This window comes from Limanda limanda, chromosome 2 (genome assembly GCF_963576545.1).
Source record: "Limanda limanda chromosome 2, fLimLim1.1, whole genome shotgun sequence".
NCBI lineage: Eukaryota > Metazoa > Chordata > Actinopteri > Pleuronectiformes > Pleuronectidae > Limanda > Limanda limanda.
The window spans coordinates 9,335,334-9,360,628 of record NC_083637.1 but is presented as its reverse complement, the minus strand read 5'-3'; the positions used below and the strand labels follow the sequence as shown (position 1 = coordinate 9,360,628).

Here is a 25,295-nt window from a genome sequence, read left to right as displayed (position 1 = left end):
AGGTTGCAGCGATAGGCTCAGTCTTCAATTTTCACTTTTATCAATTAAACCTGACCGAGTGTAAACAGACACATTATAATGAGAGGTGTCGGGGATGTGTTATAATTACCAACCCTGACGCTCCCTCCTCCTGTTTGTGTCTCTTCCTCAGGTTCAGGGTGTGGTGTCAGAAGGTCATAGGTCACAAGATGTTCGATCACGTCGTCCTCCTCTTCATCTTCCTTAATTGCATCACCATCGCACTGGAGAGACCAGACATCCAGCCGCACAGCATGGTAGACAACACACACATGGATTCACATGTTGTACTAATTAGCATCATGCATTTCCTCTGTAACAACATGCCTGACCCCAGACTTAACCTGTACTTAATGGTTGTAATTTTGAACTGAAAATGCATTTCTTATTTCTTTGTATGTGGTTTTGATGCATTTTCATTCCTTTTGGAAAGTGCTAGTCACTACGCTACAGCAATATGGGATTTAAAGGTTGTTGAGGGAAAGGGCAGAGGTGAAGATGTGTCTGAGAGGAAGTGTTGAAGTGCAGGTGGAACGAGACTCAGTGTGGGGATTGTGTCTCAGGTCTAATTCCACCTGAGCTGATTAAGCCCCCTCATACCCCACCCCACCCAGACAGTACCTAGATTTTAGAGACGTACGCACTGGACTGAATAAGAAGGGATGAGGGATGGAGGGAAGAGGAGGATGAAAGGATGTGGGAAGGGATGAGCTAAAGGGAGGAGATAGAAAGCTGAGTGGATGGAGGGAATGGAAAAGGTAGGTCGAGGAATCTGAGACAAACACAGCGAGATGGATATATAAATATTGTCTCTATATAAAGATCCACAACATGTCTCCACTTCCTCATATCGTATAAAAATGAAAATAAAATATCCCATCTTGTGCTTTTGATGGTGGTGTCATCCACTTAATTTACAGAATTGTTTTGTACTTTTTGCATAATCCTGCTGACAAACTAACCAACTAACAGGACAGAAAACCTAACCTCCTTGACAAGTATAAGAACCACAGATGGACTTATTATGTGCAGTATGATATTAATGTCAATGTTTGACAAATATAGGCACATTTACTGCAGACATATGGATCGCTCCAGCAAAAATAGACCAGACACGAAAAAGAGTGAGATGTCCTCATCACTGTTAAAGTGGACATTAACACCAGCAGCTGCCAGAATGAATTGGACACTGAGAATAATTCCCTAGAGGCCAAAAGGAAGCAAATCTCTGCAGCCGAGTTCCAAACCATCGAGTGTTCTTAAAATTGATTCTTCCCACTATGATGAAGCCAAGATATCCTGGATAGGACAATGTCATCTAGCACTGATGATGTCATTGGGACTCTGCACACTAGTGATCATGGTGTGGTGCCGCATGTTCGACCAATCATGAGCAGTCTCAGCTGTCAAACCTGAACAAACTTAAGTGTGATAACATAAAACAATGGAAGCATCAAAGCTGTATATGTGTGTTTTGACCCGGGTCCCATCTGCTAACATGGAGCAGGCTGGGCAGCAACCAGGGAGGAGCTGTCCTGTTGTCCATCTGTATATACAGTTTTCTGGTATATGATATATGTAGGCTACTACTTAACAACTAGTTAAATTCATTACGAATAAACCTGTGTCACCTTAAGCTCAATCAAATTTTAACCTGTGACTCAACTTTAAATCTCAAGCAGCTCTTTAAGAACAGGGAAGAAAGGCTGCAGCTCCCAGATGTGGCAGCCGTGTATCACACACAGCACAACACGATTTCTCACACACTTGTCTCTGATGTAAGAGCAGAATCATGATAGCAACACATGCAGTATTTTAGTCATAATGGATGTTTCTCCAGCTCAGTGTGTAACACATTGTAATGAGCTGCAGAGCCGAATCAAAGCTAAGGAAGCTACTGGGACAAGAAAGCCTTCAAACTGACGAATATGCTTCTCTGTGAGTACTCTCATGTGTTTGTGTGTCTGTGTGTGTCTGTGTGTGTGTGTGTGTGTGACAGGAGCGGGTGTTCCTCAGTGTGTCCAATCACATCTTCACTGTGATCTTCGTTGGCGAAATGCTGATCAAGGTAACCATAACAGTGCACGTCTTACGAACATCCCCTTCACTCAACAGTCGTTTTCTCATCTTCACTTTTTAAAAGGGCAATTTTCTTCCTGGACGGAGATTAAATTAGCCCTCAGTCTTCTATTATTTTAATTTTATCAGTAATTATGGTGTGATGGATGTGTGTCTGCCTGTGTGCGTTTGACAAGGTGGTAGCTTTGGGCCTGTACTTTGGAACCGGCGTGTATCTCCAGAGCAGCTGGAACATTCTGGACGGGCTGCTGGTGTTTGTTTCCATGGTGGACGTCCTGGTCTCCATCGCATCGTCGGGCGGGAACCGGATCTTAGGAATCCTGCGTGTGCTGCGTCTGCTCCGGACCCTGAGACCACTCAGGTAGGACAGATTTTCTCCCGTGTTTATTCCCTTGTGTGTCCAGTCATACATTTTACACGTGACTCTGATTGTGTGTTTTGTGTGTTTTGTGTGTTTTGCAGGGTGATAAGTCGAGCTCCAGGTCTCAAGCTGGTGGTGGAGACTCTCATCACGTCCCTCAGACCCATCGGTAACATCGTCCTCATCTGCTGTGCTTTTTTCATCGTCTTTGGAATATTAGGAGTTCAGGTAAACATTTAAACTCTATACGCTCGTGCATTTCAGCTTTCTTACAGAAAAGAGTTTAAACTTATTGACCCAATGTTTAAAGTCACCAAACATCCAAAGCTTGTTGTGATTTCCGCTGCGGGGCGACAATGATCACCACGGTTTATAATAAATGAGGCAGAGCTCGGAAAATGCTTCAGGTTATAAAAAGTGAAGAGAAAAAAAATTGGGAGAAAATGCAAATGAGCAGCTGATTATGCACCCGAGTCCCTGAAAGTAATTATAAAAACAATGGTTCAGCTACAGGGAGATTGTGCTGAGAGAGTTTTTTTTTTTTAAATCAGTTTTTCACCTGGATTTTCTTTTATTAACATCATCCATTAAAAATGTTATTATTTATTTATTTTATAAAGTTTTTCGTCCATTTTAATATAAAAAAAACAGATTCATAATTTTTCCAATAAATAAAACACAATTAATCATAAAAATCATTAAGATCATGGTAAAAACAATGGATACAATTTCCTATAGATAATAAAAAAATACAAGAAAGAAAATATATAGTTTATTTTTTAACTATGTTTTTGTAATTTCCTGTTATTTTCCTTGTGAAATATTGGAAAAATATCCTTTAAAGTAAACAATCTACAAGAGAGAATTTCTCTTTCGATTAAACTGCTCATATCTCACAAATCCTATTTCTTTATTTTAATGGGCCATCAGGGACATTTTGAAGAAGGTATAATATAATGAGAATAAGTCATGATTTAATAATTATTATTTTATTCCTCACATTTTCCCCACCTTTAAGTGGCCCTAAAACTCAGTCATACAAAGACATTGGCAACCACTGTGTAAAATATAAAAATATATTCATGGTAATCCTGTTATATGTGTGTGAAATTAACATTATACAGTTAGTAATATAATATTATAAAGAGGGCATATGACAGTCCCCTGGGAGTTAGCATTAGAGGCCATTGTGCTGAGATGACAGACCTGAATGTGCAGCTGATTGAATCAATCTGGTCGTCTCGCTGTGTTTTCCCTCACGCTGGAGAAGTCACGACTCTCAGGAAGTGCTTTCAAAGAACAACCCCGTTCAGTCGTCTCTCCACGGGGCGTAAATTAAAGCAAATTTATTCATCAACTCTAAATATTCAAGCAGAATTCTCCTCCACAAGTGCTATTTGTCCCTCTTCCTGAAAATCTTGCTGCGAATCCTCAAACGTAACGCTGGCACAGTAAATGAAGCTTGATGAATTCCGAAGCTAATATTAACACACCAGCATATTTGTTAAAAACACAGTTTGAGTGGATTCTCAGAGAACACAGAGAATCCTGGAGCGTTACAGTGCTTGTGATGGCTGTGAGGCAAACTGGACCAGATGGTGTTTGGATTTCTCTGCTGTAACATACAGTGTGTGTTCATAGACTCTAGTGTGTTCGGTGACTGTGAAGATACCCCACTCTATACTGCCCACTTGTGGCCGTGCTGCAGAGGAGGCAGAATGTGGAGACTCAGGGACTTTTAATGGAAAGGATATGAAGCTCAAAGAAGCTGCTGCACGAGCCAAATGTTTACTAATGTTGTTGTTCCCATCTGCTCTGCTGTGATATGAAATCTGATACAGAGAGGTGCAGTTGATCTGATTCTGCAAACGTTGTTATCAGAACCTCAAGTAACCCTGAGCTGAGGTCCGCCAGGTTCTTATATAGAGCATGGAGCCATTAGCGTTTCGGTCCTTTATGTGGATTTCTTCTTATTTTGGCCACGGGCCTCATGAGCTGAATGGATAAATGAATTAGGAATTACTGAAGGGCGCTCGCTCAGCGCTTTGCTTTACACAAGTACACAGTTCTCATCTGTTGTAATCTGTGCACACATCTGTCTGGTTGCAGCTGTTTAAGGGGAAGTTCTTCTACTGCGATGGACTGGACATCACTAACATCACCAATAAAACTCAGTGTCTGAGCACAGGATACCGCTGGATCCGCCGGAAATACAACTTTGACAACCTGGGACAGGTCTCATACACACACACACACAAACACACACAAATATGTTTACATCCTTAAATATAATGACTTAAGTTATGGGGACTTGCTTTTTGTCCCCATAAGAAAGACACACACTCATCCATCACTGACACCCGCTCGTACAAACTGATTGACGGCACGACGCTGGTTTACATGTGTCTCGCTCTTCCAGGCGCTGATGTCACTGTTTGTCCTGTCGTGTAAAGACGGCTGGGTCAGCATCATGTATGATGGCCTGGATTCTGTCGGAGTGGATCAGCAGGTGAGAGCGCACACTCAGACACACACACACACACACACACACACACACACACACACACACACACACACACACACACACACACACACACACACACACACACACACACACACACAGAGCGAGAGAGAGGGGGCTGTATGAGGTGAATAATGAGGAGACATAAAAACTGTTAATCCCGTGTATTTTGTGTTTCTCTGTGTTGTGTGTCAGACTCAGGCTCCATATAATCTTGTGTTTCGTTTTTCAAGCAGAAAGGGGGAAATATTTCGGGAGAGGGGGAATATTTCAGGAGCGAGAGGAGGTGTACGGAAAGAGAGAAGGCAGATGGATAAATAGATGTGACTTGACAGTGCTGGCAGTTTCACTGCTGACTCATTACTTACATTGTCTTCTTGTTTATGCTCTCTCCTCTTCTTCTCCACCCCACCTCACCCATTGTTCCTCACTCTCTGGTTCTCCCCCTTTCTCCTTTTTGTCCCGACGCTACCTCCACACCTGTCTTCTTTCCTCTCTCTCTCTCTCTCTCTGTCCTATCTTCTGCTGCAGCCAATAAGAAACAACGACCCGTGGATGCTGCTGTTCTTCATCTCGTTCCTCCTCATCGTCAGCTTCTTTGTGCTCAACATGTTTGTGGGCGTGGTGGTGGAAAACTTCCACAAGTGTCGCCAGCAGCAGGAGGAGGAGGAGGCGCGGGTGAGGGAGGAGAAGCGACAGAAGCGCCTGGAGAAGAGGAGGAGAAGTGAGGAAGGGGATGGGGGGGTTGGGGAATGGGACACCATCACAAAAACGGGGGCTTCAATCTGCCTCGGTAACAGACTCAACTCTTCTGTGGACGTATTCCACATTGAATTTGGAACATAGTCTGTAACTAAAGATGGAGGACATGTCGGTTCCCCTAAAGCGTCTTCTCCGTGTTATTGGATGGGACATGGGCCAAATTATAAAAGGTCAAAGTCGTTCTTTTCACACTTTTTTATTACATTACTTATTTCATGCTATTTGACAGCTGAAACGTTGCTACTGTGCAAACTCTGGCTCTTAATGACATCATCGGTGCGAGATGGCAGCGTCTGCATCCAGGATATTTTTTTGCATCATTTCTGGACAGTGGGAGAAAGTGCAGACACATCTTCCATCTTTACATACAGTCTGTACTTTTCCTTTCAGCTTCGGGAGCATTATTTTCAGGGTTGAATTGATTTTTGCTACACAACATCTGCAGGAGCGTTAATGTCGACTTTAACAATGTCGAGGACATCTCGCTTTTATTTGTGGCTCCTTCCATTTCACATCGGGTCTAATTCGCTGGAGTCGTCTCTAGTGTCTCTGCAGTAAATGTTCCTGTATTTATTGAAAACCGACATTAACGTCACACCGTATATTATGAGGCCTTCTGTAGTTATTGACTTTGTCGTTACATTCATCCAGACAAAGTTGTTTGTTTATATCCCTGCTGCTGAGGAAGAGACACATTGTTTCTGCTCAGTTTAATTTACATCATAGAGGAAAAAATGGCAATCAAACAACTACTAAAAAACTAGAAATGTGGCAGGTGAAGAACAGATTGAAAGACGACGGATCAACTGCATCCAGAGGACACTGGGAACGTGATGTGGTTTGCAGTTTGTCCCAAAGGTGTTTGGATGTGGCTGAGGTCAAGACCCTGTGGAGCTCTGGAAATAAAACATCCTTTTATTGACCTGACTCAGGAAATATGATACTGCGAAGTTGGAAGCACTTTATTGTCCTAAAACATTGCTCCCTGTAGCGTTAAGATTTCCCCTTAACTTAAACTTAGGGTCCTTACCATGAAATAAAGCCCCATGACTAAATGTATACAAGACAATTATGAGTACGTGTAAAGTTTTAACCTGTATAACACTCACTTATTGCCACTGCCCTCTCTCTCTCTCTCTCTCTCGCTCTCTCTCTCTCTCTCTTTCTCTCTCTCTCTCTCTCTCTCTCTCTCTCTCTCTCTCTCTCTCTCTCTCTCTCTCTCTCTCTCTCTCTCCGCAGTGTAATCTCTAGTATTGCTTTTCCCTTTGTCAGTTAACTGTCTGGCAGCAGACAGCGAGGGTTTCTGCCCAAAGACACCTTGAGGTGCCATGCAGTGTGTGCATGGGTGATGGATAGGATTGAATTCCTGAGGTGGCAGTTTTAGTCTGTAGACACACACACACACACACACACACAACCACACATGCACACTCACCCCCACTCACAGCAGTGCACCACTTGGCAACCACTTCATCAATGACTTCATAGCCCGTATCATATTTTTATTTCAGAAGTGTTTTAATGACTAAATGTGTGTGTGTGCGTGCGACACAGGGGCCCAGGAGAAACCCTATTACTCCGACTACTCCCCGCTGCGTCGATCCATCCACACCGTGTGCACCAGCCACTACCTGGATCTCTTCATCACCATCATCATCTTCACCAACCTCATCACCATGAGCATGGAACACTACAACCAGCCTAAGGTAACCATGGCAACACCTTCCTCCACCTGTCCTAGAACCATAGTAATGAAGGCGCTGGGACAGTACAGCTACAGTGTTTGAAGTGTCTGCGTGTGTGTGTGTGTGTGTGTGCTCTTCCTGCAGTACTTTGAGGAAATACTGAAGTACTGCAATTATGTCTTCACGGTGGTTTTTGTCATCGAGACCATCCTCAAACTCATCGCCTTCGGCCTGCGGCGCTTTTTCAAAGAGAGGTAATCACGCCCTCGCATGAACACAAAGATGCTTCGAGACATACAGCATTCTGCAAACTGACATTGTGTGTCTGTGTGTGTGGGTGTGTGTGTGAAGATGGAACCAGCTGGACCTTGCCATTGTGTTGTTGTCCCTCATGGGAATCGCGTTGGAAGAAATCGACCTGAGTGCTTCCTTGCCCATTAACCCAACCATCATACGCATCATGAGAGTCCTGAGGATAACACGAGGTACACACACACACACACACACAGTGACACAAACAAAAACAAAAAAAGTACTACACCCACACACACACACAAACAGGATGTCAGTGACAAGTAGTGACACGTTGTGATGTTTCAGTGCTGAAGCTCCTGAAGATGGCGACCGGGATGAGGTCCCTGCTGGACACTGTGATGCAAGCCCTGCCTCAGGTAAGAGGCCGCACTGACGCTACAACACAAAAGAGGTTTGTTCAAGTCCCCGCCTGGTTTCCAGATCTGATGAAATGCAGACAGCTTGTTTTATTAAGCAGTTTATGAGAGCTGGCACTGACCGCCTCCCCCATGATTTACTGACATCACTGATTTCCCAGCCGGCTGGTGTTAACCCGGAGACCCCAAATAACCACTCAACAAGCACTAAGTCATCCTCGTGTTTAGCTTCAGGCTAAATGCTAATTCCTCCATTAATCACCAGTTAAACTGTAACTTTATGGCACATATCTTCTTGGCTGCTCCGGTTGTTTTCATACCCGACGTCCGTGAGAAGATGAAATATGAAAGTCCAGTCGAAGTCTTATCGCACACGGAGACGCCACACGGCAATTTATTGTCCTCTGAGGCAGGGTTGTAAAATGCTGTCAAGTTGTAACGGCTGCAGTATTTCTCTCCGCTGTTTTCCGCTGCTTGTGAGCTGGAGAGTAAAATTAGCGGAATGCTACAAGCAGAGAGGATTTCTGGATGGCGGCAGCAGCATGAGTGATTTTTCCTCTCTCTGCTGGAGCTCTCTGCAGCAGCTCCTGTCTCATTGATGATGCTTTGTTTTTGATGCAGTGCTATTGTTGGTCTCAACCAGAAATTCATGAGCAAGGACTGAAGTGCACTGTCCTGGAAAACCTTAGTTAGCTTTACTCCCTGGATGGTAATGTCGACTGGTTGCTGAACCTCTTCGGTCAACACGGGAATATCTCAATTACTGCCAGTACATTCATGTCCTCACAATGTGAGTTGTGAAAACTCCTTTAGTCCATTAACGTTTTAACTAAAAGTATCTTCAGTTCAAGTAACATTTTAACATTTTCAACTCTTTGGTTAATGACGATATACCTGCAAAGCTAGGGCAGTGGCGTCTACCTTAAAATCTGAACGTACACAACAAGCATTCATAAACACAGGCGAAGGATCCATATTTTACATAACCGTTTATTGTAGCGAATACTGTCACTTAATTATGAAATTATCTTAGATTTAGAGAATTTTATCATTCTTGATCGTACAGAGGGCAAAATGATTATCGTGCATCTGGTAACACTGCTCTTGTTGAATATTAAACGAGCAGTGATTGATGACTAGCAGAGACCAAAGTGCTAACTCGTTTAAGAAACTATTAGGGTTTCTCTATCACATTATAAGGTCTTGACCTTTAATATGAAAAGTGCCAATAAAGGCAAATAAAATGGAATTGTATTGCGCACAGTCCAGTATGACGTCGGATGTGGTGCAGTGCACGAAGCATCAGGAAGCGCAGGGAGTGCACGGTAAACAAGAAGTAGAATAAACAGGCTGTGCACATTTAGAATCTGTTTGAGGTGCAGTTCTGAGGTGGAACCATTTGGGATCTCCTCTCCAACTTGAATGGGTCAGTCCAGAATCACACGGAGCTTCACAGTAAAACACAGCTGTTCATAAAAACCAGTAGGGACCTCGAGCGACCCGAGGGGATTGAACCCTCTGCAGTGGCGTCCCCTGCGCTTCATCAGTTGTTCTCTTCATCCTCTCACTAGACCTCTCTACGAGGGAAGGCGAGTCAGTTCCATGTGAATTGCTCGCTGCCGTTTTCGAATACACAAACATGTTTGTCTTTCATGAGGACTGGATCCAGGCTGTGAAAAGTGTACCTTGTGTTTCTGAAACTGAAATCTGAGATATGATTCAACTCCAGGTATCACGATGGCTCCTGTTAGTTTCTAAGAAGTAGTAAACATCAATCCAGTAAGGCTTTGCAGTCTTTGTCTATGGCTTCTCTTCTATCTGTTTGCATGTTTGCGTCGCTCTCTCTCTCTCTCTCTCTCACTCTCTCTCTCTCACTCTCTCTCTGTATACTGTATATGTCTTTTTCTCTGTGGATCATACACTGTATATATCTGTGTGTGCGTGTAATATGTCCGTCTAGGTGGGGAATCTGGGTCTGCTCTTCATGTTGCTGTTCTTCATCTATGCAGCTCTGGGAGTTGAGCTCTTTGGAAAACTGGGTTAGTGTGTGTGCGCGTGTATGTGCATGCATGTGCGTGTGTGCGTGTGTGTGTTGCGCGAGTGTGTGCATGCATATAAATCAGTGCTGATGTGCAGATGTCCGTGTGTGTGTGTGTGTGCGTGCGTGCGTGCGTGCCTCAGCTGACATTGGTGAGATACACGTGGATTACGTAACATGAATACATTTTGTTGTGTTGCATACATTAATTATGTCGATGTAGAATCAATGTTCTCGTCAGTGCTTTAATCTACACACACTTTCTTCTCTCCCCTCGTTCTTCCTCCTTCGAGCTCAAACGCCTCTGACTCTCTCTCCCTCTCTTCGCCCTCTTTCAGAGTGTTCCGAGGAGAACCCGTGCGAAGGCCTGAGTCGCCACGCCACCTTCGACAACTTTGGCATGGCTTTCCTCACGCTCTTCAGGGTGTCCACCGGGGACAACTGGAATGGGATTATGAAGGTTATTTCTCTCTCTCTCTCTCTCTGTGGAGCATTTCAGGCATATGCACAGACATATGCAACTATCAGATATTAGACAGGTGTTGCATTAAGCGGAGAGCAGATCACTGCTTTTACGACAGACTAAGAGCTGCTGATATTAGAGGGTTAGGAGGGCGTATTATTCTTCTTTGACAGGCTCAAGGTCCTTTCACGCTCAGATCAACATCCCCCCCTGTTGGAGAGGAGAGAAAATACAGCCTGCCGCGTTGAAAAGACCTGAATATCACCTTAATCCCTTTATCTGTTATCTGCTTCCTTTATTGCTTCATACATAACGTTTGTCCTCTCCTCTTATCGCCGTCCTCCAGGACACTCTGCGCGAGTGTCGGCCGCAGGATCGCCACTGCCTCACCTACCTGCCCTTGATCTCCCCCATTTACTTTGTCACCTTCGTCCTCACGGCTCAGTTCGTGCTGGTCAACGTGGTCGTGGCCGTTCTGATGAAGCACCTGGAGGAGAGCAACAAGGAGGCAGCGCTGGAGGAGATGGAGGAGAAGAAGGAGCGGGAGGAGAAGAAGGAGCAGGAGGAGAGGAAGGAGAGGGAGGAGAGGGCGGAGGCCAACCGACGCCTCAGTGCGGTGTCTTTGAGCGGAGCCCCGGGGCTAAACGTGGATGCACCTGCTCAGGTGACGTTCAGCGTGTGTTCATATTTCTTTCACGTGTTGAAGCGGAGGGAGGGGGACACTGACAATGATGATCTCATGTGGCAGGTGCAGGTCGAGGACGAGGAGTGTTCCCAAGGCAACCTGCTGAGCATGGGACGCATGATGTCTCTCCCCAGCGACAGCTACGTTCAGCCACTCAGATGTTCCCCTCATCCTCCCGTTGGCCACGAGGTTTACTCCGGCTACAGCTACTCAGGTACTTACGCTATTTATAGCCCATTCAATTAAGGCAGCAGTTTTTTCACTGTGCTATAACCACTAACTGATTGCTGTAAAGATTATTGCTTCCACAAATAGCTTAAAAGGCGGCTGGGGTGTGATGTGGCACAAGTGAGTGATTCTGTGATTAAAGGCCTGATAGAATAAGATGCGGTTTTCATAATGGCGACAAATTGAACATAAAGTACATTGGTTGACTTATTTTTAAGCACTGGTGGTTCTATCCCAGAGTAGCTTTAGAACAGCTTGGCTAGAATCAACTCGTCAAAACAGAGTAATAGTGAGTTTTAAGTGTACTTATGTTTAAGAGTTAGATTGAAGTATATTACAATTTAAGGAACAGCAATAACATTTAGAGTGGGATGAGCAAACCCCCCAAAAGAACTTATTCACAACCATTTTTTACTTTATGTCTTTATGTTTGTGTAAATTAGATTAGATGAGATGAGATTAGATTTAACTTTATTGTCATTGCACAGTACAAGTACATATACAACGAAATGCAGTTTAGCGTCTAACCAGAAGTGCAAAAAAAGGCAGTAAAAGTGCAGAGTATTGTGCATATTAAAGTGAAAATGTAAATAAATAAGATCTGTACAGTAGAAATATATATGGAATATTACAGTATTAACAGGAATTGTAAGATATAGGGACGATGAATACACTATGAGCAGGATAAAAATATAAATATATATAAATATGAATACACTATAGGCAAGGTAATACAGTAGTAAAAAAAAGTAACAGTCAGTGCAAATGTACGAATGTTTAAATGTTCAGTGGTTGGAGGAGGGTGTGTGGCAGTCCAAGCCAGGGTGGATACACTGAGAGCCACAAAAACGTTTCATTCATTGTTACACAGTCAGTAAAGCTGATTGTGACTCTACCTTATTCTGTTGAGTTGCTGTCATTCATGCGATTATCTACTGTGAACACTATCTTCTGTAGGCTCCATGTCGTCTCTGGCCTCCAGCGGCGGCGGCTCCATGCTGCAGGTTCCAGGAGCTCTGCCGGCCATCAGCCACGCCACACTGGGATCCGGCCGCAGCTCGAGGCCGATGATCTGCCTCAGCACGGCCCAGAGCACCGAGAGACACTCCCCACGCAGACTCAGTCCTGCCGACAGCACGGAGGGACACAGGCTCAGTCCCGCTCACAGAATAAACAGACTGAACTCGGCTCACAGTATAGACGGATACAGGTTCAGCCCGGCACATCGGATAGACAGACACAGGCTCAGCTCTGCTCACAGTATGGACGGATACAGGCTGAGCCAGGACCATAACACAGACAGACCCAGACTCATGTCCAGTCACAGTATAGACAGACACCCGTCCCTCAGGCTGAGTCCCACCCACAGTGCCAGCAGACATCCTTCTCATTGGCTCAGTCCTGAAGACAGTCTGGACCGAAACATGCTGAGTCCCTCATACGTCCCCGACAGTTCAATCCAGAGGAGACCAGCTTCCTTCCACACCGCCAGCAGACAGCTGCGAAGACAGGTGGGTTATCCTCACCTCTTATTTCCTCTTCTCTTCTCTTCTCTTCTCTTCTCTTCTCTTCTCTTCTCTTCTCTTCTCTTCTCTTCTCTTCTCTTCTCTTCTCTTCTCTTCTCTTCTCTTCTCTTCTCTTCTCTTCTCTTCTCTTCTCTTCTCTTCTCTTCTCTAATAGTATACAATAAGAATATACAGCTAGATTAAGAATATGAAGAATACCTCGTTCAGAATTAAAATGTTTATATAAGTTAATATTGGATTTACATACTTTTTTATTTACTGACATAATTTTTTACTTTTAGTTCCAACTCATTACCACCAAACCATTATAATACTACAATAGCAAAAGCTCTAAAAACTTATTTTTTATTAATTATTAATTGATTTACAAATATTCAAGAGAAAAATCTCAACTTTGCTCACCTCGACATAGAAAACATAGACAAAAATGTTAAAAACAACATAAAAAAACCGTTATCGATTTAGTCCTGATGGAACAACTCACAAACACAAATACTCAGAGTGCAAAAAAGCCCAAGACACTTTAAAATGCAGCTCAGCCTTTATACAGCCAGGGGTGTTTTTTTAGTTCTCCAGATTCAGCCAGGAACAACAACACACGTCAAAATATTTTGCTGTTTACACACATACACCTGTGGCGGTTGAAACACCAAGTAGTATTTTTGTTGAACGGTGATGAGGTGCAGACTTTTCACCTCTATCTGTTAAAAATGAAGCAAGTTAAGTTCAATTAAGAATTAAGTGTTCACCGTGATGGATTAAACAAACCAAGGCAATGGTTTGGTAATGGAAGTTGATGATGCCTGGAATTGGAGGAGAAATGGCCACGTTTGCAGAATCTTAAACCTAAGGAGGGGAAATGACAGATTTATAGTTTGGTAGCAACGACATGATTGGATAACTGCAAACACCCCACAGTCAGCTGATTAGAACAGAGGCCAGAGGGTGAATGGGACATAGAGAAAGTCTTTAACTTAAGCTTAAATAAAAATATACAAGTATTATTGATTCTGCTCCATGCTTTGTAGTGTGGGTGCATCGGATTGCATGAACACAAATTCTCTGTACCACATCATAAATCATCACAAGATTGTTCTTATGCACAGGATGTGATGATGTTCAAGGAAAATACACCATTTAACCTTTTGATCCTGGTTGACTTTGATTGTTTATTGTCTTAATTCATTGACAGATTATATTCTTCAGTTGTCATCACTAGGGTTGCAAAATTCCGGGAATATTCAAAGTTGAAAACTTTCCATGGGAATTAACGGGAATTAACGGGAATAAACGGGAATATACGGGAATTAACGGGAATACACTGGAAATGTGTTAATTTATACTAACTGTATCTACCTTGTCGTATACACACATAAATATAAACATTTTGTTTGGTTATAGGCTGATTTGAGCCCTGAGGAAACTTTGGGCACTTGACTATATGCTTCTGCATCGTTGTATCATTCTTTACATAGGTCTTTGCACAGTATTTGCAAATGTTCAACAAATTCAACATGAATGGGGTGAAATGTCTCCACACATGAGATAGTGCACGTGGCATTGTTCTGTAGAATAAGATGAGAAAAAAGTTTGTAAAAAAACGCTAATGCAATGCTAGAGATATAAATAGTTAGCCAAACAATTGGAATAGTCTGTAAAAATATTTTACAATTGATGGATAAATGTATGGAAATAGGCTAGATGAACAATCCTCAATCAGCATGCTAATATATTTTCCCAGTAATATCATCGAAACTTACCTGACTAGTCCTGCACACTACAGCAGGCCTGAACAGCCCTGCTGTAGAGTGAAGGATGCTGGGAGTTATCTGTGCATGTGATGGAAGAATGCACAGTGGAGGGTTGAAAATCAGCGGGGAGCATGTGCTGCTTTCCATACATCTTTAAAATAGAGTTTTGAATGATGTTTTTATTGCTCAGCGTTTAATTTGCGTATTATAATTTTTTTTTCAAAATTCCCAAAATTCCCGAGCTGAACTTCCCATGGAAAGTTTCCAGAAAGTTTCCGGAAATTTACCGGAAAGTGTCCGCCCCTTTGCAACCCTAGTCACAACATGGTACTCAGTGTTGTTGTGCATGTGTTGTTTCTGCAGGAGGCCGTGCGTGGTGACTCTGTGGATCACGGCTCAGCAGACAATCTGGCGGAGCCTCACCTTACTGTGCCCACTGTCTCTTCCACGCCACCACGCCAGCGATCGTCCAGTGTGCACACGCTGAAGTACGCGCACCCCCAGAGGGTCATCTCGTGCCGCAGCCCCAGCCGGAGCCACGGTGAAACCAATGGACGAGAACATGCACCTGAGCAGGCCGATGGCGGTTCGCAGCCAGACACAGATGTGGAGACAAGGCCGCAGAGCTTTTCCGGTCTGAAGGTTTCGGGCGGCGAGTCCAACCTATCAGCTCCGCCCTGTGGCTCCAGAGGGCCCAGCTTTGGCCCCGCCTCCAGCACGGGGCCACAGGTGGACGACGCTGACGAGGAGGTCAGCCGCATTAACAGTTCTGGTCCCACGGACTCACACACACAACTCCCTCCCAGCTCTTCACACAAAACCAGACACCTCACCCCGAGCCCAGCAGAGCACAGGAGCCAATCAGTGTCCCCGGTGTTGGGCAGGAAGAGGAAGCAGAGGATGAGCCCGCCGCCAGGGGAGGAGCCGGTCACTATGGCGACCCAGCTGATGGACAGCAGTGTCGATCTGAGGAGGCGAACTCTGTCCTTTGACGCCACGAGCCTCTCGCCTAATCAAGCAGAGGGGAGCTCCGTGGACGACTGAACTCAGCGACCGGATGATGGATTGGTTATTCTCTTAAAGATGGAGGAGACAGGTGTGCTGCTGGAGCCGGAGCGCACGAGAGGGGCGGGAGTCGCCATCCAAAACGGGAAGGATTACCGGTTTCCTGTTTCAGGCCACGCCCCTCGCCTCGTCCCGTCCAATCACATGATTTTCACAGGGTGTTTGAGATGAACTCATTCAGACTGTGATGATGTTGGAGTGTGTCTAAAGACTTGCATCCCGTTGTGCTGTTTGCACACAAGATGCACACAAGGAGACGTTTCCTTTACTTCCTTCATAGTCCTAGCTTTAGTTCAGACACAGTAGTCTCTCTCTCTCCTGCGATATTTACCCAAACACTAACTTAACCCTTGCTTGCGCTCCCCCTTCTACGCCCACTCTCATCCCGAACCTCGCATCTCAAGCCTAGGTCAGAGTACAGGACCAGATCACAATAAAGTTACTGCTTATAGACATGGAGACAGAGAAGATAGGGACTTCCACCAATGATTATTTGGAGTATCGATTAAAGCTTGGGTTGGTAATCCTGGAAAAGCTAAGAAAAGCAGGCTACACTTTGAAAATATGCAACCGATACATCCCAACCTTCAAAGCTGCATCTCCAAAACACATCGACGCTCACTGCCTGGCAACGTCTAGAAGTCGACTTTTCCGTGATTCACTCACAACAAGAGCAGGACTGCAGGTTGATTCTGCTAATTGGTCGTGTTTATTCCAGTCCTCCGAAGGCCACAGACACCAGCTTTTTTTGTTTCTGCTATTTGTCTAACGATTTAATTAATTTAATGATGGTTCTTAATACGAGAAGAGGATTTCAACGAATAAGTTAAAAATGTGTTTGGAAACCACTCACCAACCCTTCGTTTAATCTGCAGATTAACATTTCTTCCAGCCCAAGGCGATTTCTAATGATCAAAGTTCAATATGCTTGAAAAATAATATTTGATTTATTATTAAAATGAATATTTAATTAATTTGAATTATTAAAATTCAAACAGCTATCGTCGGATCATCACTTGTGCTGCATCTACAATCAGCATCAATTATGCCGCGTAACATTTTACAGAACCGTTTACTAAGTGTTAAAGTCTTCTCTTGCTGCGTGGTGCAGAAATGAAGGTTTGAGTTCACAAAAGAAAAATAATTTTTAAATGAATAAACTTACAAACATGAAAGCTTTTTATATGAAATTGCTTAATTTGTAATTGCACACTTCTACAAATCATTTTATAAGAGATATATTACTCCAAACACAAAAAGGGGAAATTGTACAGCAGTGTAGTTTTTAGCTGTTAAATAGGACGTCTATTATAATTTATTTTACCTCTTGACCTGCAGTAAACTGCCAATGGCTCCAGCTCCATCATTCTCAGATTAAACTCTAAGCAAACCTCCCTCCAGGATTTTTCCCTCCACGCTTGAAACCACCCAAACCCGACAGTCAAAAAATGAATTTGCTGTTTGAGCCTCTGCTTTGAATTCCTGTAGTGTGACCTAGGCTTTATTAGTCTCTACCTCGCTTCCTCCCGATTCCCACCTCTTCGAATGTTAGTTTTCTCACTTCCCCTCCTTCCACTTTGCTTTTCTCTGTCTTAGTATTCTCAGGGTAGAGGTAGATCAGACGCAGGTGAGTGTGAAGCACGCGATCACAGGCCTGCAGACGTAAGGTCGCCCCCTGCTGTCAGAACCCAGAGCTGACGCGGGGGTTGGCGGATGTTCGTGGAGATAATGCTGTATCAAAGGGGTTGCAAGGTGAAATGGCGACTGAAGCAGATGCACTGAAGGGCTTATTCCGGTGATGTAACAGTGTGTAAACTCTTTGTAGAAAAAAGGCTGACACTATATTTTATTAACACAGCGGCGATGTGACGAGAGCTTCAAAGGAAACTTCCTACGGTTCTGAATGTCATTTTATCTGCAGGTGCTGGATTGCGAGGATGGATGACGTTAGTGTTACAGAATGACGATGAAGCTCGTGATGACTCTGGATGATGCAAATGTTTATAATATTATAAATATAAATATATATATATATAATGTTCCTGCAGATTGTTGGAAGCAGGGAAGGGACGTACAGTGAGCTCACCTGCAGCAACATGATTGGACAGTGCTGGAATAAAACCACTTCCTTTCTGACTTTCATTTGACTCTGTGACCTTGATTCTAACTCTAGTCCTGTAGAAAGAGATTTAAACCCTCACGCAGTGGGAGCGGCTGTGGACCTTCAACGTGAGCTGTTTAATCTAAAAATAAAGCTCACACACAGCTGTCGCCTGCTGCTGCTAATCAATTCGTCATAACTCGAGTGCCCTCTCTAATTATAGTCCTCCAGCAGATGTGGATTCACATGGCTCACACATCCTCGGATCTACGTCAAGATACGTAATTATGTTAAAAACAGTTTCTCACGTTGCACGATGTAAAAAAGACAGAACTTATTTAAAGACGATGCAAACGGGAACAAAGGCAGACTCGCAGCTCTGTTAGTGCCTGTGGTGCTGGATAGGTTTTATTTTTCATACTTCATTATTCCACTTCAGCATATCACAATAAAATATTTAATCACATGAATATTTCACACTGGAACACTATAGCGTTCAGAATGCATTAAGCCGACCTGCCTTTATTTCCCTGCCAAGAAAATGTACCAATTTCAGCAAGTTCTATCCACCCCCCTCCCCCTCATTTGTTTGCTCACAATCTATTGGTCAAGGCGCCTGACTGTGTCAATTTCAGCCAATGGGAGGCCACGTGTCTGCAGGGCAGCTTGTGATTGGAGAGAAAGGCTGAGGGCAAACAGAACTTTCAATACACCATAGATAATACCTTGTGTCCTTTAATTTGGCAACGTTATCACTGATTTACATCTATGTTAATCTGCACTTCACCATATGAACATGCAGTCAAGGTGTGTGTGTGTGTGTGTGTGTGTGTGTGTGTGTCTGTGTGTGTGTGTGTGTCCTTCCAGGTGTATAAACAAGTGTGTCCAGGTGTACCCGTAGGTCTGTTTCCAGGTGTGAGTGAGTGCAGCTGTGGTTTGAGTGCGGCTGTGTGTGTGTGTGTGTGTCTGCAGGAACATTAGACGGTATTCATGACACAGAGAAGTCACAACTAACTAAGCTCAGCCAGCAGTTGCCATGGTGAAACTAGACCGTACATCACATGACCCCCAAATCCCACCAGTCCCAGGAGAGAATGGAAAGCTACAAAACAGCGAGGCAGGAAGTTGTCTGTGAGGCGTCGATCATCTCACACCTCCTCTTTCTTTCTTTCTCTCTCTGTCCATGTGTCTGTCTCTAGAAGGCGGGAGCCATCGGTCTCTGCTGTGTGAGTTTCTGCGGGTCCAGGGTCTCAGTGAAGGGCGGGGCTTGATAGGGGTTGGTGGTTACTATGGTAGCACCGTTGGCGATGGGATACGGTGTAGCTCGAGCATTGCCGGGGGCGGTCTCCAGGTGTTGCCATGTGAACAGGTTTGTTTTGCTGCCAGTCAGGAAGCGTCGCAGTGCGCTCAGCGTCAGCACAGTCTGTTAGTAACACAAACACACACACACGCGCACACGCGTTAGCAGAGGCTGTTAGTTACACACTGATTTATTTACATTACAAAATGTAAGATAAGTGTTGCACCACTCTAAAAAAATATATAAAGGATGTGTGTCGAAACTTTAGGGAGTAAATAAACTGGGTTCACCATCTTAGTTTGGCAGATCAACATGCTAAGACTTGCTGATGAAGACTAAACACAAACTAACTAAAGTGCGGTTCGGGACGCCATTTTGTGTCCAAACCCGACCGAGCCCAAGAGAAAACTACTGATGTGTAGAGTGAGTATCTTAATAGCGTCAGCTGGAAGGAACGCCGGGCTGAAGCATACGAAAAATAAAGTTGCTTGACATTGCTATGCGCCTATTAGATGTATTTACTTGTTAATCAAAGGTTAATAAGCTAGCCCCTCCCCCCTTCCCCCCGAGCTCTGCAGAAACTGAGTTCCAGAAACTCATCTCTAATGTGGATACAGAACAGAATCTTCCGTTTTCTTAAGTTCCTGCAGTGGAAAAGCTCACATGCAGTTTTAGTGCAGTTACACAAACAGGAAAGATGGATTGAACGAACTGTTCTGCTTCCGTCAGTCTATCCTGACCTTGAGTAGCTATTGTGTCGAACTCAAAAATGAAGGATCCCTAATTTCCCATATTTAAATTTTGCATTAACCCTCCTTGCCTGGTAAACTCCTCATCTTACAAGCTCCATTCCCTTTTAGTAACACATAATTTTTTTATGAAAACACAGTATAGTCTCCAAGCATAGACTCGATAGCATAGAGTGTGAAACCACTGAGAAACTATTCTCAGACTTTATAAAGCCAGAGGACATTAAACAAGTTTCACAGGCTGAGTTGAACTCCTTAAATCGACCAGACTTCCCCAAAAAGTATCCAAAGTCAAAAAAACATTGATTTTGTTCGTTTGACTCGTTTTGTGAATCCTCTAAAGAAGAATATTGGAATATTTTTCCACAGGATTAATGGAGAAAAGATTTTATGTTAGAATAAAGTGAGGGAGGGAAGGGTCTTAGGCAGCAGCCACTGCTCGTCCTCCGTGAAGGGAATGCTCTTACATGTGTTTATAGCCAGCAGACAAAGATAACCCTGAAAATACAACACACACCACTGGTCACACACACACATTTATGGGGATGATGAAGACACATTCACATGAACGTACACACACAGATGTAGGTGTACACACAGATATAAGCATACAGACCCAGGAGAGGATGGAGAAGAAGCAGAAAGTGATGGTTGCTCTGGCGGCGTCGGAGCCCTGGGCCAATGGCAGCTCGTCTGGAGAGGTCGCCTGCCACTGATTGGCCAGAAAACAGAAGCCAACGAACCACAGGAAGCTGGCCAGGCCTGGAGGGGGGAACAGACAGGGGCTTTTAGGGCTTTAGGTTGTAAAAGGCTCATGTGGATCGATACCCGCTCACTCAATTAGGATGTTAAAATCATCTAAACAGCAGCAACACAACTAAGAGACGTCATAGCAGCTCTGTGTTGTTCGGTCATAAACTAATGAAAGTTTGACCTGATGATGGCGCTACATGGAAAGTTAACGGTCTACAAGACTACAAGTCATCCTGAGGCTAACGGGAATGTCTGTGCCAAATCTGATGGCAAAACGTATGACAGGTTTTACTGAAAACCACAAATTTTAACCTCATGGTGGCGCTAGAGGAAAGATAAAGGGATCAACTAAGTTATCTGTGAATGTTTGTATACACTTTGGTATTTAGTGTTAGCCTATAGACGTTGACAAAGCCGATTACAAAGAGAACATAGAGACTTTATAAAATCGATGACTCTTTGGAGAAGCTAACTAACAATCATGAGGTTGGTGATCAGCAGCATCTACAGAACATAAAACCACGTGTAACCATCATGTGTAACTTTTATACTTTGATTTTCATTTGGATTCAACAAAACAGATTTCATGTCATAATTTGTCAGCTTTAGTGGAGCTGGTTGGCGACTCTTATACCAGCAGACAGGCTAGCTGTTTCCCTTTTAGTGCTTTATCTTATTCTGTTTTTAATCTCGTCCAGTTTTGTCTTTCATACTTTCACTACTTGAGTTTTATTCATTAGCTATTTTATATTTTTTAAATTTTGCGCCAATTTATTTCTTAACCTTTGACAATCTGTGCATGACATTTATGTTTATTCTTACCGGAGAAGACGAGGTCCAGCAGGACGGCACGTCTTCTGTCCCGGATGTTGCTGATGGAGGGAAAGTAAACGTCCAGGATCAGGAAACAGATGCTGCCTAGGAAACAGGCCACGCCCACCGTGACGCCATAGTTACAGGCGTCGGCGTTGTTGTTGAAGACGCAGAGCAGACGCTCGCTGCCGATGTTGATGTAGCCCTCGTTAACGATGCAGCTGAACACCACCACGGAGAAAACCTGCAGGCAGAGACACGTGGGCCGGTTTATTATCTCACGGGCGAGAGAGAATGAACTCACACTGATGTATGAATGAGCTCTCATTCCTCATACAGGCCCCACAATACAAACACTGTGTGAGTGCTGTGAGGGGATGAGAGGAAGAGGCAGATTCAAACAGATATTTCTCTTTAATATAAAGGTTTTGTTCACCAAAATAACAAAATACAGTCATTCAATATTCAGTCGTTATAAACTGTCGTCCAGTTTGGTGAAGCTGGGATCAAGAAACTCCATTTTTACTAAATAAAGGGTCACTTCACCCAATTACAAAACATCTTCCCACTCACTCTTAATGGTAATGAGCCAGTTTCAGTTCAGGGACTTTGAGACTTCCATCGGTGATTAAACCAAACGAGCTGCGTGTCTGCACACAAAGTATCTCCTGGTAACTGAGGATGATTCATTGTGTTAAAAGCCGTGTTTTTTAGTATCTCAACTAATTCTAGAGGTTCCTCCTGAAAAGACTCATTGCTGTTGAGCTTTTCTCATGTTAGAATATTTTCTATATATTTTATCTGGTGAAAACACAAACAAAATTCCCTTTACCTCCAATGGGGTAAACATTTCGTGTTGGGTCTCAAAATAGAACTCTCCTTGGGTGTTTGCATCATGTCAGCTGAAATATTAAAGCTTCCATGTTGACTTTTTGACCCCCAGTTTAGCCATGGAGCTACTTTTTAGCTGCTGGTGCAAAGAGACACCAGTAAAGCCAAGAAATAGGAAGATTGCAAGCTACAAAAATCTATATAAGACAATGATTCATTTATCTTATTTTATAGACCTAATGCTTAACGGAGAACATTTAATTTGCACAGATGGTTTGGACCCTACACTTAATAAATCAATAATGAAATGCTCTTGTACAAATTTTCAGGTCTCCATTGTTTTTAATACTGACCTGCTCTACGTTTTTCATATCTGAAAAGCTTAATCATTCCAAATTACTGCAGATGCTTTGTTTCTACCGTGAATGGAAAAATTGCTTCTGACTAACTATACGAGCTTCGTTGAATTATAAGACCCAGCTCCGAGGGGCTGTTAACCTGCTTTGTCTCCCTAGAAGCAGGTTGTTGTGTTGTGTCTTCAGTGCACATTACAGGTCTGTGTGGTGGTGACTCACATGCAGACGCTGGGATGTGTCACCTCTGAAGCTGAAGCCGAGTGCAGACACAAAGAGGCCCCGGATAAACATATGGTAATCACCCTGTGCTGCTGCAGCTCCAACCTGCAGCTGCAGCGCTGGGTTCGCGTCTGTTCATCATAACACATTAACACCACAACAGATCCCTTTATTAAAACCGGGTTCCATTCATGTCCTGAGCGGTGCCGGAGCTGCAGGCTACATGCAGCTTGTGAATGGGAGACAGACAGAGGTGGGGGGTGCAGGCCCATCCACCGAGGAGGCTTACCCACGACATCAGCCTGAGGATGGTCCGGGGATGCGTGAAGAAAGCGACCGGGTCGAAGGAGATGCTGCCGGCCCTCCCGGCGCCGTACGCGCCCGCTGGCTCCATCCCGCCGGGTGTGTGCAGCCGCAGGCCCGCAGAGAGGAGGAGAGGAGTCGGGGAGAGGAGGAGAGGAGGAGAGGAGTCGGTGAGAGGAGGAGAGGAGTCGGGGAGAGAAGCGGAGGAGCAGCGGCGTCCTCCTCCTCCAGCTCCGAGTCACAGCGCGTCACCGGGAGAAGAGGCTGCTATGCGTGGACGCTCGGTTCTCATGGAAACACGGTGCTGAAGATCGCTCCCCTCCAAAATGATAAATGTGTGTTTGTATATTTAATTTGGCTGTATATAACCTACATATCCCCATGATGACGATGAATAGACTATATTATTTAACTCACAGTGCACCCTTAAAAAGAAGGTTCAAATTAGAACCAAAAGTGGTTCTTCACTGCTTTGCCACTGTGGTCAAATCAGCCGACACAGAAATTATACTGCGCGCATATACTGACACTTATGGTAAACGCATCCAAACCCCCCATAATATTTCAAAGTTCTATAAAAACACTTTGCTCAATAAGTTCAGAGAGAGACTGATATATCTGTGTTCAGGACCTCTCTGACTATCTACATACTGAATATTAAACATATTTACTGTATATATATGGAGATTTTTCAAAGTAAAGTCAAATATGTCTACAATCAAACCAGTTAATTTCTGGATATTTCAAAGTACTATAAAAACCCTTTGCTTAATACGTTCAGAGTGAGACTGATATGCCTGTGTTCAGGACCTCTCTGACTACCTACATACTGAATATCCAACATTTTCACTCTATAGATTTGGAGATTTTTCAAAGTAAAGTCCAACATGTGTACAATCAAATCAGTTTATTTCTGGATATTTCAAAGTACTGTAAAAACAATTTGCTCAATACGTTCAGAGAGAGACTGATATGCCTGTGTTCAGGACCTCTCTGATTACCTACATACTGAATATGAAACATATTTACTGTATATATTTGGATATTTTTCAAAGTAAAGTCAAATATGTGTACAATCAAACCAGTTAATTTCTGGATATTTCAAAGTACTATAAAAACCCTTTGCTCAATAAGTTCAGAGTGAGATTGATATGCATGTGTTCAGGACCTCTCTGACTACCTACATACTGAATATTAAACATATTTACTGTATATATGGAGATTTTTCAAAGTAAAGTCCAACATGTGTACAAACAAATCAGTTCATTTATGGATATTTCAAAGTACTGTAAAAACAATTTGCTCAATAAGTTCAGAGAGAGACTGATATGCCTGTGTTCAAGACCTCTCTGATTACCTACATACTGAATATCAAACATATTTAATGTTTAGATTAAGATATTTTTCAAAGGAAAGTCCAACATGTTTACAATCAAATCAGTTAATTCCTGGATATTTCAAAGTACTGTAAAAACAATTTGCTCAATAAGTTCAGAGAGAGACTGATATGCCTGTGTTCAAGACCTCTCTGATTACCTACATACTGAATATCAAACATATTTAATGTTTAGATTAAGATATTTTTCAAAGTAAAGTCCAACATGTTTACAATCAAATCAGTTAATTCCTGGATATTTCAAAGTACTATAAAAACACTTTGCTCAATAAGTTCAGAGACAGACTGATATGCCTGTGTCCAGGACCTCTCTGATTACCTACATACTGAATATCAAACATATTTAATGTTTAGATTAAGATATTTTTCAAAGTAAAGTCCAACATTTTCACTGTGGAATAGATCAATCTATACAGTAAATATGTTTAATATTCAGTATGTAGGTAGTCAGAGAGGTCCTGAACACAGGCATATTAGTCTCTCGCTGAAATTATTGAGCAAAGTGTTTTTACAGTACTTTGAAGTATCCTGATATGATCTTTTGCACAGTGGAAATGTTTGACTTTACTTTGAAAAATCTCTTAATCCAAACAGTCAATATGTTTGATCTTCAGTATGTAG

General features: G+C 43.3%; 2 protein-coding genes across 2 annotated transcripts in view; one reads left to right on the top strand and one right to left on the bottom strand.

The window, feature by feature from the left end:
* Positions 1-15,832, top strand: part of LOC133022565 (voltage-dependent T-type calcium channel subunit alpha-1H-like) — a 48,478-nt gene extending 32,646 nt beyond the window's left edge. The window contains exons 18-34 of the mRNA XM_061089392.1: positions 152-275; positions 2,018-2,086; positions 2,274-2,458; positions 2,560-2,686; positions 4,568-4,693; positions 4,878-4,967; positions 5,511-5,703; positions 7,296-7,447; positions 7,571-7,680; positions 7,778-7,911; positions 8,027-8,097; positions 10,058-10,136; positions 10,474-10,595; positions 10,945-11,262; positions 11,347-11,497; positions 12,469-13,022; positions 15,152-15,832. Coding sequence (XP_060945375.1) covers positions 152-275; positions 2,018-2,086; positions 2,274-2,458; positions 2,560-2,686; positions 4,568-4,693; positions 4,878-4,967; positions 5,511-5,703; positions 7,296-7,447; positions 7,571-7,680; positions 7,778-7,911; positions 8,027-8,097; positions 10,058-10,136; positions 10,474-10,595; positions 10,945-11,262; positions 11,347-11,497; positions 12,469-13,022; positions 15,152-15,832 — 3,286 coding nt within the window. The remainder of the gene's footprint in view (positions 1-151; positions 276-2,017; positions 2,087-2,273; positions 2,459-2,559; positions 2,687-4,567; positions 4,694-4,877; positions 4,968-5,510; positions 5,704-7,295; positions 7,448-7,570; positions 7,681-7,777; positions 7,912-8,026; positions 8,098-10,057; positions 10,137-10,473; positions 10,596-10,944; positions 11,263-11,346; positions 11,498-12,468; positions 13,023-15,151) is intronic.
* A 3,317-nt stretch (positions 15,833-19,149) lies between these two features.
* Positions 19,150-23,369, bottom strand: LOC133021755 (synaptogyrin-3-like). Its single transcript, XM_061088726.1, has 4 exons — positions 23,265-23,369; positions 21,579-21,813; positions 20,620-20,765; positions 19,150-19,377 (listed from the first exon to the last, which is right to left on the bottom strand). Exons 1-4 carry the CDS (start codon positions 23,367-23,369, stop codon positions 19,150-19,152), a joined length of 714 nt encoding a protein of 237 aa, XP_060944709.1.
* Positions 23,370-25,295: the final 1,926 nt, after the last annotated feature.